This window comes from Osmerus mordax, chromosome 9, assembly GCF_038355195.1.
Source record: "Osmerus mordax isolate fOsmMor3 chromosome 9, fOsmMor3.pri, whole genome shotgun sequence".
NCBI classification, from domain to species: domain Eukaryota; kingdom Metazoa; phylum Chordata; class Actinopteri; order Osmeriformes; family Osmeridae; genus Osmerus; species Osmerus mordax.
The window spans coordinates 2,207,364-2,225,149 of record NC_090058.1 but is presented as its reverse complement, the minus strand read 5'-3'; the positions used below and the strand labels follow the sequence as shown (position 1 = coordinate 2,225,149).

Genomic DNA, 17,786 nt, shown 5'->3' with positions numbered 1-17,786 from the left:
AGATAAGATTAGAAAGTCTGCAACCTCTAAGACCCAGTGTTAGGCCCCAGAGCCGTCAGAGCTGCTTGACGATGCCGTACGCATGGTAGAGCAATCCCAGGAGAGGCCCAGAGTCACCCCCACACCTTTTGTTTTTGTGCAAAGTGTTATTGCGCTTTGAAACTGGACACCCATTTAGATGTAAGGCCGTAGCAGCCAGGGGGACCAGTGGTGGTGGGGGGTGGGGCGGGGTGGATTCCTGCTCCTGTCCAGGGCGGAGGGGAGCTCCTGGACGGAGGGGAGCTCCGGGGCGGAGGGGAGCTCCGGGGCGGAGGGGAGCTCCGGGGCGGAGGGGAGCTCCGGGGCGGAGGGGAGCTCCGGGGCGGAGGGGACCTCCTGGACGGAGGGGAGCTCCGGGGCGGAGGGGAGCTCCGGGGCGGAGGGGAGCTCCGGGGCGGAGGGGAGCTCCGGGACGGAGGGAAGGAGAGCTCCGGGGCGGAGGGGAGCTCCGGGGCGGAGGGGAGCTCCGGGGCGGAGGGAAGGAGAGCTCCGGGACGGAGGGGAGCTCCGGGGCGGAGGAGAGGGGAGCTCATAGCATTGAGCCTAGTGAAAACAGGACAGGGACAGTGATGTAAAGAAGGTGTCAAACCAAGGCCGTAGCCATGGAGTAAACATTGGGGGGGACAAATTACATTTTTTATGATCAGACAGCGTGCGTGGTTGCCTGTCGTAGAGTAGCACATTTTTATATCAATATATTGGGGGGGACATTTAGACCAGATTTGAATATTGGGGGGGACATATGGTCTGGGTTCAAATAGGAGTGTGTGGTTTTAGTTTGAGTTATTTTTCTTTACATTACATTTGATATATATATTTTTTTATCTTATCTTAGTCAAATGTTTCTTTCAAGACGTATATGTTAGATTTTATATAAAAGAAGGTATGCGTTAGCTGTGTAGCCCTCTGCAGGGCAAGCTAGTGAAGGCATATGGAGACTTTGACTCCTGTGTGGTTGTTTTCACAGGCAGAGAATGGTGCCATAAAGTGTCCTGGGATGGGGGTTGGGTTGGAGGTTGAAAGGGTTACAAATGAACCTGGTTGAGTTAAAGACAATGTGTTGTGGCTTGTTAGTGTTGGCCAATACAGTGCTACAGCAAAAGCCTTGACTAACTACATTTACATTTTATCATCATCAGTTGGCTGGAAAGCATAGGCAAAACGAACCTGCTGGTAGTCAGACATTGTGAAACCGCAGTTACATCATCAAAAATGATGACTTCGTGAACGTTGGCAAAAGACCCCAATCTACTCTGCACCCAGCTGCCCCTTCGCACATTATAAAAGGTCAGCGAAAAAAGGCGTGCAGTGTTTTCCATGTGTTTACTGTAGCCTATGCGTTCGGATGAGGCCGTATTGCTGACAGCGAGTTTGAACAATGACCCACAAAACAGCTGATTTTGTTGTCCTCTGGCACAACAGATGTTTACAGACATATTTTGGCATCCAATTGGAGACAATTGGACATGTCTGTCGTTACTTCAGTCACGAAATCAACTCTCATAAACTCTGACATATTCTTAACGACTCCACTAACTAGGTGAATGGTTAATAATAAGTATTGAAAGCTATGTTGCTTGTCCCTAGACTGTAGCCTTTGTTTACATAATAGAAGGTGCCGCCTCAAATCCAGCCTCGACCATATGAGGTACACGCAAGAGGGATGTGTAGCTAAAATATTATCTATTCTTTGACAAAAAAAAAGAAAAATAGCGATTTAGAGTGCTTCACCGGATTGTGGTTACTGTTTATCAATATATATTTAAAGGTAACTTCAAATAGATTAGAAGTCTAAAAACGTTTGTTGTCGACATTTTATAGCATGTCCCCCCTAGAAAAAGTAAAAGAGTTGAGCATGGTATGCTCCGCCCTGCTCAAGGCTGTTTTTGTATCTGCTTCAGAGCGGAGTGAACCGCTAAATTACGTTAATGACTAGTGGTGGGTGTAATTTCCTCTAAAACTAAGTTTTAATTCCACGATTCGTAAAGGAAAACTGACTTGCCCAGTGACGCGACGTATTAGATGGGATTTGTAGTGTAAAATGGTAATCTCTTACGCTTTTTGAAGGGAACTCCTGTCTACTCTCCCTTCGACTGGGACGAGCGCATTAGATCGAGAGGAGCCTGCTGTACCGAGGAAAAAGCCTCATGTTTTCGCCAAGTCAAGAGGAGCACTGCGCCCTGACCAAAGACCCAGTGAAATACGGAGAGCTGGTAGTCTTAGGGTAAGATAACTTATAAATAATTGAATTGAATATAAACTTGTTTAACGAAATACATTTGACATTTAAAGTAATGAAGTTTGTGTTGATGTAGACTACACGTTTGCAGTTCTTATAACCGCTGGCACGTTTCCTTGTCTGAAAATGTATTTTTGAGACGTTTTAAGTAATTTGTGTTTTACTGTCAACAATGGCCCAGGAATAAATGATTTGTTTACACAAGCAGAATGTTGTAATGGCTCGAACCACTCCGACAAATTCATGCTCTCACCTAACTCAACAAATCAGGCACGTGTGTAATCAGGAAAGCGTAGCCCAAGTTTTAAAATCCCAGTCTTAAACGCCCAACTGTAGGTTTTTTTGCCCGCAGTCGTGGTCGATAATTCGACACAGGAACACCTCAACTAGGTAACTGATAACGTTTGTTGATGGTAAACCTGAGGCGGACATGAAAAGGCCTTCGTGTAAATGTGGAATTCCTATAAAGTTACAGCGCCAAGGTCTGCGCGCTCTCTGTTTCAACTTTGTACACAAGCAGCAGCGACTGCAGTCAGGTTTAGGAATTCGGAAGTGTTGCTGTCCCCTCCCCCAGTCCTTCGTACTGTTAAAAAAAAAAGAAGAAAAATAAAAGCCACCGAGCCACAGTCGACTTGTGACTTCAAGGTAGAGAGGAGAGCTCGGGGTTTTCTCAGAAACATTTAGGTGGATACTGAAAATCTAGTTTCTCACATTCAACGAAAGTATAACGTGCACACAAAAAGCTTGTGATCACAACAGGTGAAGGTTTTTGCTCTCTCCAGTCGTTCAAATCTATACTTCTTAAACCGTTTCAGGACTGTTACCAAGTAATATTTGAATATTATTAATAATTTACATGGCAAACTCACCCCAAGGTAAAGGCTGACCTGAAATACTGTTCCCAGACCAGAGCCCAAGGGCTATTCTATCACAAGGCCCCAGTTTGATTGGCTTCTAATGAAAGAATAACAGAAGTGTTTCAATCGCTGGACCATGTTTAGGTTAGGCTGCTCGTCCAGCCTGTGGTAGAAAGTTAGCCTTGTTCTACATTCATGGTACAGTGTCATTATAAAAGATTGATGGGGAAGGTACGAAATAATGCATAAGTCATTTCTCTCGAGTTAGCTGCTTTGAGAATTTCATCTATGAGGCATCTGTTAAAAGCATTTTGGGTTAGGTGCTTTTGAAAGATTAATGTAGGCCCTACAAGAATATGGTTCTGTCCTTCCCCTTCCTTAAATACCCATTCACTCACTCTCTGTCTGTCTCTCTTTCTCTCCCCCCCTCTCTCTTTCTCTCTCTCTCCCCCCCTCTCTTTCTCTCTCCCCCCCCCCCCTCTCTCTCTCCCCTCTCTCTCTAAATCCTGACACATTAGAGCGCTTACATTTGTACCCCCAGAGAACAAACACTGCTCTTGATAAGTTCGGAAGCGACGCAAAGCTGTCTCGAGCGTCTGCGGGCCGGTGGGGCCCCGGTCCCGGTGGAGTCAGGGCCACTGTGCCCACCTCCCCTGGCAGCGCATGGTGCCGTTGGCCCCGGCCAGCAGGGAGGCTGTGTGGGGGGGTCCTGGGGAATGAAAGGAGGGATTGATCAGTGCCTCCGCCTCTCCCTCATCTCCCTGTCCATTGTTCCTGCCAGCAGACTGGTCCTATTGAGAAGACGCTGTGTGGGGACACAGGCTGACTTCTGCTGTGGGGACACAGGTTGGCTTCTGTTGTGGGGACACAGGCTGTCTTCTGCTGTGAGGGACACAGGTTGGGTTCTGCTGTGGGGATACAGGCTGTCTTCTGCTGTGAGGGACACAGGTTGGGTTCTGCTGTGGGGACACAGGCTGTCTTCTGCTGTGGGGGACCCCAGCGGTACACTGGTACTACCCCCGCTGCCGCCGCTCATCTCTGACCTGAGACTGCAAGGATCTGATGTGGCGAGCCCTCGTGGTTACAGATGGGCTTTTTATATATATTTTTTTGCCTTTTATCATCTGTTGTTATTGACAGGACAGTTGTAGAGAGTGGGGGACGACGACGACATGCAAGCCTAAAAGCCCTGGACTTCTCTGGCGTTTTCGCTCCTACGTGACCTGTCTATGACCCAGCCAGTCATGCTGCTAGTCAGGACTATCACTAACGAATCGCCCTGCCTTCACCTCCCTTTACATGCTTCACGTGTGTGTGTGTGTGTGTGTGTGTGTGTGTGTGTGTGTGTGTGTGTGTGTGTGTGTGTGTGTGTGTGTGTGTGTGTGTGTGTGTGTGTGTGTGTGTGTGTGTGTGTGTGTGTGTGTGTGTGTGTGTGTGTGTGTGTGTGTGTGTGTGTGTGTGTGTGTGTGTGTGTGTGTGTGTGTGTGTGTGTGTGTGTGTGTGTGTGTGTGTGTGTGTGTGTGTGTGTGTGTGTGTGTGTGTGTGTGTGTGTGTGTGTGTGTGTGTGTGTGTGTGTGTGAGCTAGAGGACAGTTGAAAGCCTCTAATCCTTCCTGCTGAGTATCGTTCTAAATCCATTCCCTGTCTGGCACAGGTCAGAAGGGAAAGGGATTACAATTAGCCGCCGCTCAGCGTTAAAGAGGCTGTTCTAGCGAAAGAGCCGTGACACAAGAGGTTCAGGTGAAACAGACTTGCTGTCAGTCACAAAGAACTCACCGTGTGTGTCGCGTGTCACCCAGGGGAGCCACTGCTGAGGCATGCTGGGTAACGGGTAGTTACACCAGAGATTCGCCCACGTCGGGCTTCGAACTCAGAGCCTCCCATTCGCAAGCGTAACTACTAAACAGCTACGCCACCAGAAAGCTAGCTTTTCTCTGGCGCGGGTGGACTGTACTTACTTATTTACATTTAGTCATTTAGCAGACGCTCTTATCCAGAGCGACTTACAGTAAGTACAGGGACATTCCCCCGAGGCAAGTAGGGTGAAGTGACTTGCCCAAGGACACAACGTCAGTTGGCATGACCGGGAATCGAACTGGCAACCTTCAGATTACTAGCCCGACTCCCTCACCGCTCAGCCATCTGACTCCCCTTGTACTTGTACTGAGGAGTGAGTTTAATCAATCCCCCTCGGCTACACTGACATCAGACTAGTAGAGGTGATCAGGTAGGCCTACACGAGCATGAGCCACACAGGAATGCAGGCTAGGGAGCGGTGCGTTGACTGAAGAGCCAGCCTCCGTCCTCAGAGGCTGGTCGGGGGGCTGGAGGGCTCTCCCAGGCCTCCTCCTGGGCTGTGTGGAGGCACCAGCCTCTTCTCTGAGGGTTCCTACTGCAGTCCAACTCTGAACTCTCTGCTGACTGAGACCATGTGTTCCCCAGCCGGCCTGGCCGTGGGGGGACAGGTGGCCTGGGGGGGGGGGGGGGGGGAGGCATGTGTGTTGGATGGAGGAGAGCATGGGGTGTCTCAGCTGCAGAGACCAGCTGGTAGAGAGAGAGAGACACACAGAGAGAGAGAGACACAGAGAGAGAGAGAGAGACTAGTAATGACTGGACTGGAAGGTAGCCTACTTCTCAGTCACGAACTCACCATTGAAAGGCAGACAAGGGGAAGTGTTTGACTTCCTCAAACAAAAAACCTTTTAAAGATGATCTCAGACTATATTCTAATGTATGATGATTTTCATCTATCTTTCGCTTTCATCCAAAGGGGATCCACAGTACAGGAGGGATTTTCACCTACAGCTTCTTATTCTACAAGTGCTCTACCTACTCCCCCTAGTTTGATAGGAAGGTACAACCATACCCGTGGAGGAAGGTTGTGTTTTTAGAGAATCTGGCTGAAGCCTTGCCATCACAAGGCTCCTAAACATAGACCAAATGAAAACACTCGCTGCAGAGTAGCTGTTACGATGAAGACATTTTGCGGAGGGTATTTTTGATCGAGTCGGTTCGGGTTCCACTCCGGTTGGGGAAAGAGACCTATTCTGGCATGTGGTGGAACCGTGTGAGTCAGTGTTCCAGCTTGTCTGCGCTGTCCTGGAAAGGCCAGCCTGCTTGACGCACATCCTCCCTCTGCCCCGGGACAGGAACAGCTGGAGGTCTGGTTCAGGAGCCGACAGACACAGGAACCAGTATTAAAGTCTGTTATGTAACGCTTGTAATCCAAGGTGATGCTTGCCTTACGGGACTAATATGGATGGTTGCCTTAGCAATGATGGCTCTGACCAAAGTGGATGTGGGCCCCAGTCCAGGGCACTCCCTCCAGAGTTTTATTTATCTTTATGTCCCAAAGATACTGTGTTTCGGCCTCTTCCGTGAAGCTAAAACAAAGTTCCTACTATACTGAGACTAACCTTTTTGTCTGTTTCTCTCTTTGTCCCCCTCTATATCTGTCTGTGTCTATATGTCTGTATCTCACTCTCTCTCCTCCCTCTCCCTTCTTTCTGTCTCTCTTTCTGTGTCCACATCTCTCTCTCTCCCTGTCTCTCTCTGTATCTCTCTCCCTGTCTCTCTGTATCTCTCTCTCTCTCTCTCCCCCTGTCTCTCTGTATCTCTCTGTCTCTCTCTGTATCTCTCTCTCTCCCTGTCTCTCTCTGTATCTCTCTTTCTCTCCCTGTCTCTCTCTGTATCTCTCTCTCTGTATCTCTCTCTCTCTCTGTCTCTCTCTGTATCTCTCTCTCTCCCTGTCTCTCTGTATCTCTCTCTCTATATCAATGTCTCAGGTACAATGGCTCCCTGCCCAACGGGGACCGCGGTCGAAGGAAAAGCAGGTTTGCTCTCTACAGAAGGACGAAGGCCAACGGCGTCAAACCCAGCACCGTCCACATCCTGACCACTCCCCAGGCCAGCAAGGTAAACACATCAGGAACAAGGTGTGATTTCAAGAAACGTCAACAGACACCGGTGTTGATTCATGCACCTGTCCAGAGTCTGTGTAAGCAATCACCTGAAGGAGCCATTGTAGTCAGCGAAAACAAGCATTTGTTTTCTATGGGTTGGTGTGTCGTTGTCTAGTAGGTAAGCTGCTGGTGTAAGCCCCTCCTCCTAGCTGTTGTCTTGGGGAGAGTGTCTGCCAGGAATGGCCAGTTCCAGGACTGCATGTATGTCCTCTCACATTCCTGACTCTGGTCTCCTAGCAAAGATGGCCAAACAAGCCGGAGGGTGTGCTGACGTCGGCACTTCTCACAGGCGCTCACTTCAAAACCAAAACACTTCTCCTTCTCGTTTCACTCCCCTGGCTCCAAGGCCTTATGGGGTTGGGTTACTCTCTCTCTTTGTCTCTCTGTCTCTCTCTCTCACTCTCTGTCTCTCTCACTCTGTCTCTCTGTCTCTCTATCTCTGTCTCTCCCTATCTATCTCTGTCTCTCTCTCTCTCTCTCTCTGTCCTTTCTCTCCCTCTCACTGTGTCTCTCTCTGTCCTTTCTCTCACTCTCTCTGTCTCTGTCTCTCTCACTGTCTTTCTCTGTCCTTTCTCTCACTGTCTCTCACTGTCTCTCTCACTGTCTTTCTCTGTCCTTTCTCTCACTGTCTCTCTCTCTGTCTCTCTCTGTCCTTTCTCTCACACTCTGACTCTCCCACCCCCCCCAGTGTGACGAACGTGTGTTGATGGTTATCTTCGGGGCAGAGCTATGCACTCTGGATAAGAGCGTCTGCTAAATGACTAAATGTCTAAATGTATGCGGGCTAGCTGCTAGCTGATAAGGGTTAGGAGTTGTTTCTCAGAAGGTCCGAGAGGCAGACGGCGCCAGGCTGTGTCACAACCAACCACATCCCTCCGCACGAGGACACCGCTTCACCGAAGGGGAGAAGCTCTCCGGCTGGTGACCTTGCTCACCCTTCACCCCCCCCCCACACCCTGCCTCTGCCAACACCAGTTCTGGATTAGTAGGTTGAAGTTTGGAGGAAGTTGACCTCACACACACTCACACACAGGCTGTTGAAAATAGCTGTTCCTTCAGAGGTGGACAGGAATAGAAGTGTGTTTTGGAGTGTTCCTGGCCCTCATTGGCGGTCCTGTTTAGCTGTATAGCACTGCTGACATGGTGGAATCTGGCAGCTCTGTGCTAGCGACAACAAGGCTGCAGCTCAGTCAGTAATGTCTGTTTCATTCAGTTTTCTTTATCCCTCTCTCTCTCTCTTACCCTCCTTCCCTTTCTCTATCTCTCTCCCTCTCTCTCTCTTAGCCTCCTTTCTCTATCTCTCTCCCTCTCTCTCTCTAGTACACACTTTCCTCTCTACCTCCTCTTTGAATGCCTTTATTCCCCCCATCTCTAAATGTGTTTATTCTTTCTTTTCCCTCTTTCTAAATGTTCCTTCCTCCCCCCCTCTACGTGTATTTTCTCCCCCCCCCTACGTGTATTTTCTCCCCCCCCCCCTCTACGTGTATTTTCTCCCTCACCCCCCCCCCCCCCTACGTGTATTTTCTCCCTCCCCCTCCCTCCCCCTCTCTACAAGCCTCGTCTCCCCCCCATAGCAGTGTTCCCATATGAGCTGTGAGCAGGCTGAGTGGGGCACACGTGACGGCACCCTGGTGCTCACGGCAGATAATGAGCACAGCTGATCTCTGCCACCCAGACAGCCCCCCATTCAGACCCTGCCGGTGCCTCTGCCACCCAGACAGCCCCCCATTCAGACCCTGCCGGTGCCTCTGCCACCCAGACAGCCCCACATTCAGACCCTGCCTCTGCTCTCTAATCTGCGCGCTTGATCTCAATTGTGGAGGGGAACCTCTCTCCCCTCCCAGACCCAGGTGGAGGAGAACCTCTCTCCCCTCCCAGACCCAGGTGGAGGGGAACCTCTCTCCCCTCCCAGACCCAGGTGGAGGAGAACCTCTCCCCTCCCAGACCCAGGTGGAGAGGAACCTCTCACCCCTCCCAGACCCAGGTTGAGGAGAACCTCTCACCCCTCCCAGACCCAGGTGGAGGGGAACCTCTCTCCCCTCCCAGACCCAGGTGGAGGGGAACCTCTCTCCCCTCCCAGACCCAGGCGGAGGGGAACCTCTCTCCCCTCCCAGACCCAGGCGGAGGGGAACCTCTCTCCCCTCCCAGACCCAGGTGGAGGGGTTGGGCCTCTGTTCCTTCTGTAATACAGACAAGCTTCTCTGTCTGCTACTGCAGCACACTGCTGCTCTGACCCACTTTCTCACTCCCTGACTCGCATGTTTGGGAAGCGGAAATCACAGATTAGTGTGCTGGTTGGCTGGTTGACAGGCTGGCTGGCTGGCTGTTGATGTGGAAGTGTCTCTACTGGTTTGGCTCCTCTCCCCCTCTCTAGGCAGTTCAGCTGATAGCCTGGCATCTGTTGACCAGAGTCCAGAGGACACTTAATGGTTTGCTGTCATGGGAGTGTTAGTTCACAGGAACACAACCCCCCCCCCCCACACACACACACACTCAAAGTGCTTTAGTCCCTGGCCTGTAGTGTGCAGTGATCTTAGCAAGGGTATTGCAACAGTACTGGCCCTGATGGTGTAGGGGACTGGGCGTGCTCACATCGTGATCCGCAGCCTTAGCCGCTGTGGACTTTGACACAGTACTCAGTCACATGGCCCGCTTCCTGATTCCATCACCAGGAAGCACAAGGCCTTTGTTGTTGTGGCTGTATGTAGCGTCAGACATGATCAACGTGAAGTTCAGTCGCCAGTATTAGCGCTTTGATCCTTCTCTGAAGGATCTCACTGTGTTGCAGTTGTGTGAACAGATCCAGTCTCTGAAACATGTCCTTTGTTTGTGTTGCAGGCGGTGCACTGTAAAGGCCAGCACAGTATCTCCTACACCCTGTCCAGGAACCGCACTGTGGTGGTGGAGTACTGCCATGACAAAGACACCGACATGTTTCAGGTAAAGCCCAACCGCCAACCAGGCAGCCATTTTGAAAAACGATTGTTGTGTTTATCGATGAAGCGCTGTTTCTAGAAGTCTCCGCCACCACCAGAGACGATTCGGTTGTGCACACACGGGCCTCATGGTCAGGCTGTTGAGAGGGCGTGTGAGGGCCCAGACCCACTCCTCTGCCCATCTGTGGAGACAGACTGGTGCAAGCTGAGCAGATTGAGGAAGTGAAAGGAGAAGATGAATCTGTTTTGTTCTTCCTAGGCCAGAATATGATCCGAGTTCCACTACATGCCCTACGTATGACATGTAGTGTCTCTGTGGCAAAACATGATATTAGGTTTTTGTCCATGTCTGATAGTTCTCCTTTGACATGCCATGCTGTGTGTGATCACCTGACCCAAGTCTCATGTCATCTAGTCTAGAATGTTCCCAGAAATCATAGAAATGTAACCGGAACATTCCGTCATGTTGCAAAAAACTTATATAGCCTATGAAATTGGTTACTGACCCTTTTATTTTTTATTTTTTTATTCAGTTTGAACAACATGTGCCTATAAGTGCCGTGAAGTTGCTATGTCATGACCCAATCATGTTCATTGATCTTGTGACTGTGCTTCTTGCAGATCGGCCGCTCCACGGAGAGCCCTATAGACTTTGTGGTGACGGACACGGTGTCGGGGGGCCAGGAGGGAGAGGACACGCCCGTCACTCAGAGCACCATCTCCCGCTTCGCCTGCAGGGTGGTCTGCGAGCGCACACCCCCCTTCACCGCCCGCATCTACGCTGCCGGCTTCGACTCCTCCAAGAACATCTTCCTGGGGGTACGGAGGGAGGGAGGGAGGTCTTCCTGTTTTCATTAGAGTAGGCTGGATGGATGGTTGGATGGATGGTTGGCTGTTGATGTGGAATTGTTTCTCTGCTGGTTTGGCTCCTCTCCCCCTCTCTAGGGAGCTGACGTTCATGTGTTCATCTCCTAACTTCATGTTCCATGGAACACACTCCATGTCTTTATGGGTGTAAATGGGAAATGTGGACGCTCTCAGTTGCTCATTAACATTTAAAGACACGATGGTTACTGCCCTGTTTTGCAAGTTGGAACACCACCGCACTGCCAAAATGGAAGTTTGCCTGGAATGCAACTAACCACACAGAGCAAACTAGATTAGCAAACACAATTTCTACCGTTACGCAAGGAGCCTGTGTGTGTGTGTTTGCCTGGGAGTGTGTGTTTGCCTGCGTGTGACGTTGCTCTTGCTCCTCCCCAACCCTTTTAGGAGAAAGCTGCCAAGTGGAAGAACCCAGATGGTCACATGGACGGCCTGACGACCAATGGGGTGCTGGTGATGCACCCGAGGGGCGGGTTCACGGAAGAGTCGAAGCCGGGAGTGTGGAGGGAGATCTCTGTGTGTGGAGACGTGTACACCCTGAGAGAGACGCGCTCGGCCCAGACCAGAGGGAAACTGGTGAGGAGCAGCGCTCGCTCACACACTCATCCTCTCACACACTCATCCTCTCACACACTCATCCTCTCACACTCATCCTCTCACACACTCATCCTCTCACACATTCATCCTCTCACATTCATCCCCTCACACTCATCCTCTCACACACTCATCCTCTCACATTCATCCCCTCACACTCATCCTCTCACACACTCATCCTCTCACACTCATCCTCTCACACACTCATCGTCTCACACTCATCCTCTCACATTCATCCCCTCACACTCATCCTCTCACACACTCATCCTCTCACACACTCATCCAGCATCTATTGTTCTTTAAACAAACATCAAAGCTAATTTAACAAGGGAGACCACTTAAACGTAGATTTGTATGTTATTGATCTTTTTAAAAGGGACCATCTGTAGTTAAAACCGTAAATGTCATCTTTTGATGCACCGTCAGCTCATTCACATCTGTAGTCCCACAGCAGGTCCTTAAGATGCACCTCCTGAATAGACTCAGCATTATATTCAGCAGATGACATGTGTGCCCTCAGAGTAAACACCCTCCCCACAACAAACCACTCATTATCCACCTGACTCAGATTTCCCTTCACGCGTGAAGTATATAATCTCCAAAGACACCCAACCTGTTTCCAGACTAGCCAGCGTCCCCAGCCTCTGCGAGTAGCAGGACTTCCTCTGTGCTCTTCTAACGTGCTGCGCCGCCCGGCTCCCCCTGCAGGTGGAGACAGAGAGCAACGTCCTGCTGGACGGCTCCCTGGTAGACCTGTGCGGAGCCACCTTGCTGTGGCGCACGGCCGACGGCCTCTTCCACACCCCCACCCAGAAGCACCTGGAGGCCCTGCGGCAGGAGATCAACGCAGGGCGTCCGCAGTGCCCCGTGGGCCTCAACACCCTGGCCTTCCCCAGCCTGCAGCGCAGCCGTGCCCTGCCCTCCCTGGAGGACAAGCAGCCCTGGGTGTACCTGGCGTGCGGCCACGTCCACGGCTACCACGACTGGGGCCACCGGTCGGAGCAGGAGCCCAACGCCCAGCGGGAGTGCCCCATGTGCCGGACGGTGGGGCCGTACGTGGCCCTGTGGCTGGGCTGCGAGCCGGCCTTCTACGTGGACACGGGGGCTCCTACTCATGCCTTCGTGCCCTGTGGACACGTGTGCTCGGAGAAGTCGGCCAAGTACTGGGCGGAGATCCCGCTGCCCCACGGCACGCACGCCTTCCACGCCGCCTGCCCCTTCTGCGCCACCCAGCTCAGCCTCACCCAGGGCTGCGCCAAGCTCATCTTCCAGGGACCCATCGACTGATCCGCGGGGGGTCTGTCGGCAGGAGGGCAGGAGCGCCAACATGCTGTGAAACTGTTCCCGTTTCCTTTTGTTTGTTTTTTTTCTGTTTTTTTTTTTTGGGATCACGTGACTGTGGTGGGGATCCAGGCCTCCTCAGGCAAGCTGGACAGTGGTGTGCACAACCTCTGTGTGGGCCAAGGCTCTGTGCAGCTTTACCCAGAGGCAGCGGTCCATAACACTGTGTTTGACTTGGACTTCCTCTGGGTCTTTGGAGGGCCGCGGGGACAAACGCAACACACAGATGTGGAACACACTTGACTTGAGGCTGGACAACCAAACCCTCTCAACTGAACTGTCACACAGCCGTTAGTTTTTCGTTTTCAACAGAGCTGAAACCTCTTTTTCTTTTTTGCTGATGATGCTGCTCATTTCAAGTACAAGGGCTATGAAATAAGGGGTGAGAGAGAGTTGTTTGGACTACCCGTCATGAACCATCACGTCAGTCCCATCTTCTTCCAGTGGACAGGGCCGGTCTGGGATTGTTCCAGTGGACAGGGCCGGTCTGGGATTGTTCCAGTGGACAGGGCCGGTCTGGGATTCTTCCAGTGGACAGGGCCGGTCTGGGATTCTTCCAGTGGACAGGGCCGGTCTGGGATTCTTCCAGTGGACAGGGCTGGTCTGGGATTCACCACGCTGGTTCCTGCTGGCTTTGAGATGAATGATTCCTGCATTGCCCGACAGCTGGCCTGTTGGCTGTGAGAAGGTCAGAGCTAGCCTGCGACGCTCATCTGGTGGAACAGGCTGCAAGGCCCTAAAGAACATGGAACCTGGGCACTGACCTGTCTGTTAGCTTGGAGAACTGACCTCAGACTAAAGTCAACACAAAACTTTCTCTGTGTGTACATAGATGTATCCCAGTGCCTAGGAATCCCAGTGAATCTTGGGAATATTTTTTTGCTAGACTATAAAAAAAAAAGAAGCTATTTTGTTGAAGGCGTAGGGTTCGAATTTTAAATACAATGTAAGTATAAAGATATGAAAGCCGATATGGGGGTCCCTTTCCACATTTTTATCTTTTTAAGAAGTATTTTACTACACTGAGGCCCGTGTACAGTTTTCTAATGAAAATGTTAATATATTTTTCTCTTGTTTAACTATTGTGTGCAGTAGGTTGAACTGTGCAGGTTTGTTTAATGTGTCAACACTCTGTAGAGCTCAATCAGGGCTCCCCCCTCTCCAGTCAAGAAACAAGAGGCTACGTCAATCAACATAGTGAACCATGATGGCAATGAATGTATTCCAATACATGGATTCTCCTTACCAACTGTGCTTTATCCTGAATTGTAGCTATTCCTTCAGTGAGAACGGCTCGATCTGTTTCTAATCAACGTGCTGCAAAACCGCACAGGCGTCTCATGACGTCAACAAGGCCTTGTTCAGCAGTTAAGAGAGAGTGTACCTGTTTTAGGAGCGTTCTCTGGGGGCAAATCCATCCACACCTGTGAGCTGGTTTTGGTCTCGCCCCGCACTCGAATTTACTGCGTTCGATCTGCACTTCTCCATTCTTAGCTTTATCTCGTGCTGGGTGCGATCCAGTGATTTGTACACTGCATAGCCTCGCGCAGTCACAGGCAGCAGCATTACAGGATTATACCAAATAATATGAGGCTGGACTGTTTCCTCTCTCCAGACGCCTCCTTCAACCCAAAGTGTTGCTGTAAACGAACTTGGAACCAAAACTCTGAGAACAGTCTGGTCTTTCCCTCGCTGGCACTGTGCGCCTCACCAGGCGCCGAGGATCAGAATATTATCTTGCACAATGCCAATCTTTTTTTTTTTTTTTTTATCCAATTGTGGAAATTGATTAAGTGGTCCAAATAAGCTTATGAATGAGAACAGACATTTAAGTTAGTGAAAAGTACAAAGTAAGTACAAAAACTAAAGATTCGGACAAATACGTGCTTAACGCTGGCTTGCTCGACCGTGCCCGTATGTAGACTAAAGTACCAACTGTCGCTATTCCTAAATAGTATAGTGAGCAGGGAGGTTGACGGCGGAGTTATTATAGCCACCAAATGGAAGAGTAAGAGTTAGCCTACATTATCAATCAATAGCTGTGAAAATACATTTTAGAGCTATACTTTTCAACAACGTTGAAGCCAAATGATTTAGACATTACGTGGGTCTCCGTTGTGCAAACGGGCTCGGTTCCCCGTGACACACGTACTGCACGGCTGACTGCTGAGACGCCGTTGGGCTCGCTGCCTCAGCGGGGTGAAGCCATGTTTAACGGCCCGGCAGAGAGAGGGCAAGAGAGGCTTGGTTTTTGTGATTTCTCTGCGGAGCAGGGTGACAGACGTGTCATGCTGTAGCATTCCTTTCAACACTTTAGCTGTACGCGTTACTCTAGTACCTACACAGTTCCCTTCACGGTCCCTTTGACGTGCTCTGTAGCCTACCAACAACAAAAAGCAGCCGCCGTAAACATTCCCCGTAGAAGACTTGGGTGTGGTCCGTGATGACCTCCGGCGCCGGGACTGTCTCTGACTTTGTAACTCTGAATACAGGCCTTGCACTGATGCTCCCAAAGCCTACTTGCAAAATAAACAGAAGTAAAAAAAAACATTAGTCTGTTCTTTATTTCTTTTCTTTTTTTACGACTCCTATTCTTTTTTTGTGTTGGTATGATCAATAATTAACATAACGGTAATTGTGAATAGCACTGCTATAAGGTTTTGTATCTCTTTACTCTTACCGTAAAAGGTAGGGCTTGTGTTTGGTCTCTGAACCTGTTTTATAAGTGAAAGGAAACATGATATTTAGTTTATTATATTAGTGTGGCTTTGGTTGTGGTTGCCAACAAGTTACATCATTCTTTGGTTTGTCAGATCAGATCAGTCCTGTCTTCATTCAGAAGCCTCCTCTTTTCTGTCAGGGTGTCATTCCCTGTGTCCGCCACACCAGGGCGCTATTCCCTCAACAATAGTGCAGCGCTGCCAGATCCCCAATAATTATCTTATATGACAAACAACATGGAGAGAAAATTGCATTTTATCAATGAAAAATAACAATTGTGGATATAAACGGATGTATGACTGCTGGGCCTATTACTTCATTTAATTGATCTGCACGTGGTATGAGCATGGCTGAAATGTATTGAAGCCTTTGGGCTTGAGATATTTATACACACTATTTGATTTGATTAACTGGATCACTCTTATGATGTCATTAATGCCATAACATATAAATTATAGCTTATTGTTTCTCAATATGCAAAGTAAATAATACGTAGGCCTATTTTTTTTTTTTTTTACATTTAGTCATTTATCAGACGCTCTTGTCCAGAGCGACTTACAGTAAGTACAGGGACATTCCCCCCCGAGGCAAGTAGGGTGAAGTGCCTTGCCCAAGGACACAACGTCATTTTGCATGGACGGGAATCGAACTGGCAACCTTCAGATTACTAGCCCGCTTCCCTAACTGCTCAGCCACCTGACTCCCCCAACAAGCAATCCTGGTAAAATGGTGGGTGGGTCGAAGTCACGCGGATGTACCGTTTATTTTTTGACTGTAGAATAATTATGTATGCGTGTGGGTATTTTGTACAATGATGATGACATTTTCCATCATCCATATGTGACTTCATCTCCTCTAAAATAAGGGAACATGAAAGGATTTAAATACATAACATGTCAGTTAGGCAGTTGGAGAAGGAAGGAGCAGTGGGATGCCATGGTACCTAATTAACATTTCTCCGGTTGATGTGAGGAAGTTCATGTGTCTGCTCCTGCGCCTGTTTTTCTGAATGACAGAGGAGACACTGAAGGTGACAGCATGCTAATTTGGAGATCACTGGTTGGCTTCCCTGCTTTATGTGGGGCAGGGTTATGCAAATTAATAAAACTGACAATGTCTTACCAGAGCCAGTTTACTTAATGTACAAAGTAGCCATTTTTATGGACTTTTGTACATTTACGGAAAAAATAAATTCAAGACCACTGAAATTACATGAACTGATAATTGGGAATGACTAAAGCATGAAATTAACTTTCAGTTTTTGAGCTAAATACCCAAATTCGGTTACATTTGCCAATTCTGAGAACCATGGCTCTTACACGTAGGCCTGTGTAAGCTGAATCTGAAGCTGTTGTTATAAAGCAGTCATTTTCAAAGAAAACGCGCTTAATTATATTTCCCATCAAGGTGGATATACAACCCATGAAAGACGCTGGGAAAACGCTACTTAACGCCAAGTCTGTCGAGGTTCTCCGGTCTGCAGTGTTTGAGGTGTCCATCAACTCTACACCACAAACACACTAAGAGGGAAACGGAGACATTGTCTGTGATTCCTTCAGCCGGCTGACAGTCTCAAGCAGGATGCCTGTCTGCCTTCATCGTGGCCCGTGTCTGCATCAAAGCCGTGGAGAGGAAGGGTAAGTCTCCTATCAGCCAGGGAGAGATACAGACAGACTCACGGGAAGGAGATAGAACGAGTTACCGAGATGACACACCTCTGAAAAATCTGACAGGATGCTTTCTGACGTCGTTTCTCCGTTTATAAGAGAAGAGATTACAAAGAAAGTTTGTGAGAGAGCATTGTCAAGAGGAGTGTGTGTATTTGTATTTAGAATGTTTGTTGCCCAACCTTTAACACAATGTAACTGTGGTACATCTAAAGGAGACCCAAGATTGAGCACAATTATCATTAATTCTCTGTGATCGTAAATGGTTGATGAACGGCCTACCATGGGGTGCTTGTATGCTGGGCATCGTGTGCAATGTGTTGTTGTCTTGTTGAATTCCTGGCTAAACCTTATTATCCTGGCAGGAGACGCAATCTAGCTGTGTCAGAATGGTGTGTAACCCTGATTTCTGTTTGTGTCTCCTCATCTCGTCTGTCCAAGACCCGGTGAACTGTCAGGCGAAATGCCACAGGTGGCTGGGGGCTGCGCGCCAAGCTATCAATAGGATACCTTATTCTTGCGAATAGGCGGCTGTGATATTTACCT

The 17,786-nt window shown here is 49.4% G+C and overlaps 1 protein-coding gene across 1 annotated transcript; it reads left to right on the top strand.

Annotated features, from left to right (window-relative positions):
- Positions 1–1,939: 1,939 nt before the first annotated feature.
- Positions 1,940–15,384, top strand: peli2 (pellino E3 ubiquitin protein ligase family member 2). Its single transcript, XM_067242561.1, has 6 exons — positions 1,940–2,263; positions 6,920–7,049; positions 9,935–10,036; positions 10,654–10,851; positions 11,305–11,493; positions 12,220–15,384. The coding sequence occupies exons 1-6, from the start codon at positions 2,187–2,189 to the stop codon at positions 12,796–12,798; spliced, it is 1,275 nt and encodes a 424-aa protein (XP_067098662.1). The 5' UTR covers positions 1,940–2,186; the 3' UTR covers positions 12,799–15,384.
- Positions 15,385–17,786: the final 2,402 nt, after the last annotated feature.

Bases quoted from the DNA above. Each gene is read 5' to 3' on its own strand.
- peli2 (XM_067242561.1), top strand. From the start codon at position 2,187: ATGTTTTCGCCAAGTCAAGAGGAGCACTGCGCCCTGACCAAAGACCCA. The intron at 2,264-6,919 runs GTAAGATAACTT...TCAATGTCTCAG, and splicing joins GGAGAGCTGGTAGTCTTAGG to GTACAATGGCTCCCTGCCCA. The intron at 11,494-12,219 runs GTGAGGAGCAGC...CTCCCCCTGCAG, and splicing joins CCCAGACCAGAGGGAAACTG to GTGGAGACAGAGAGCAACGT.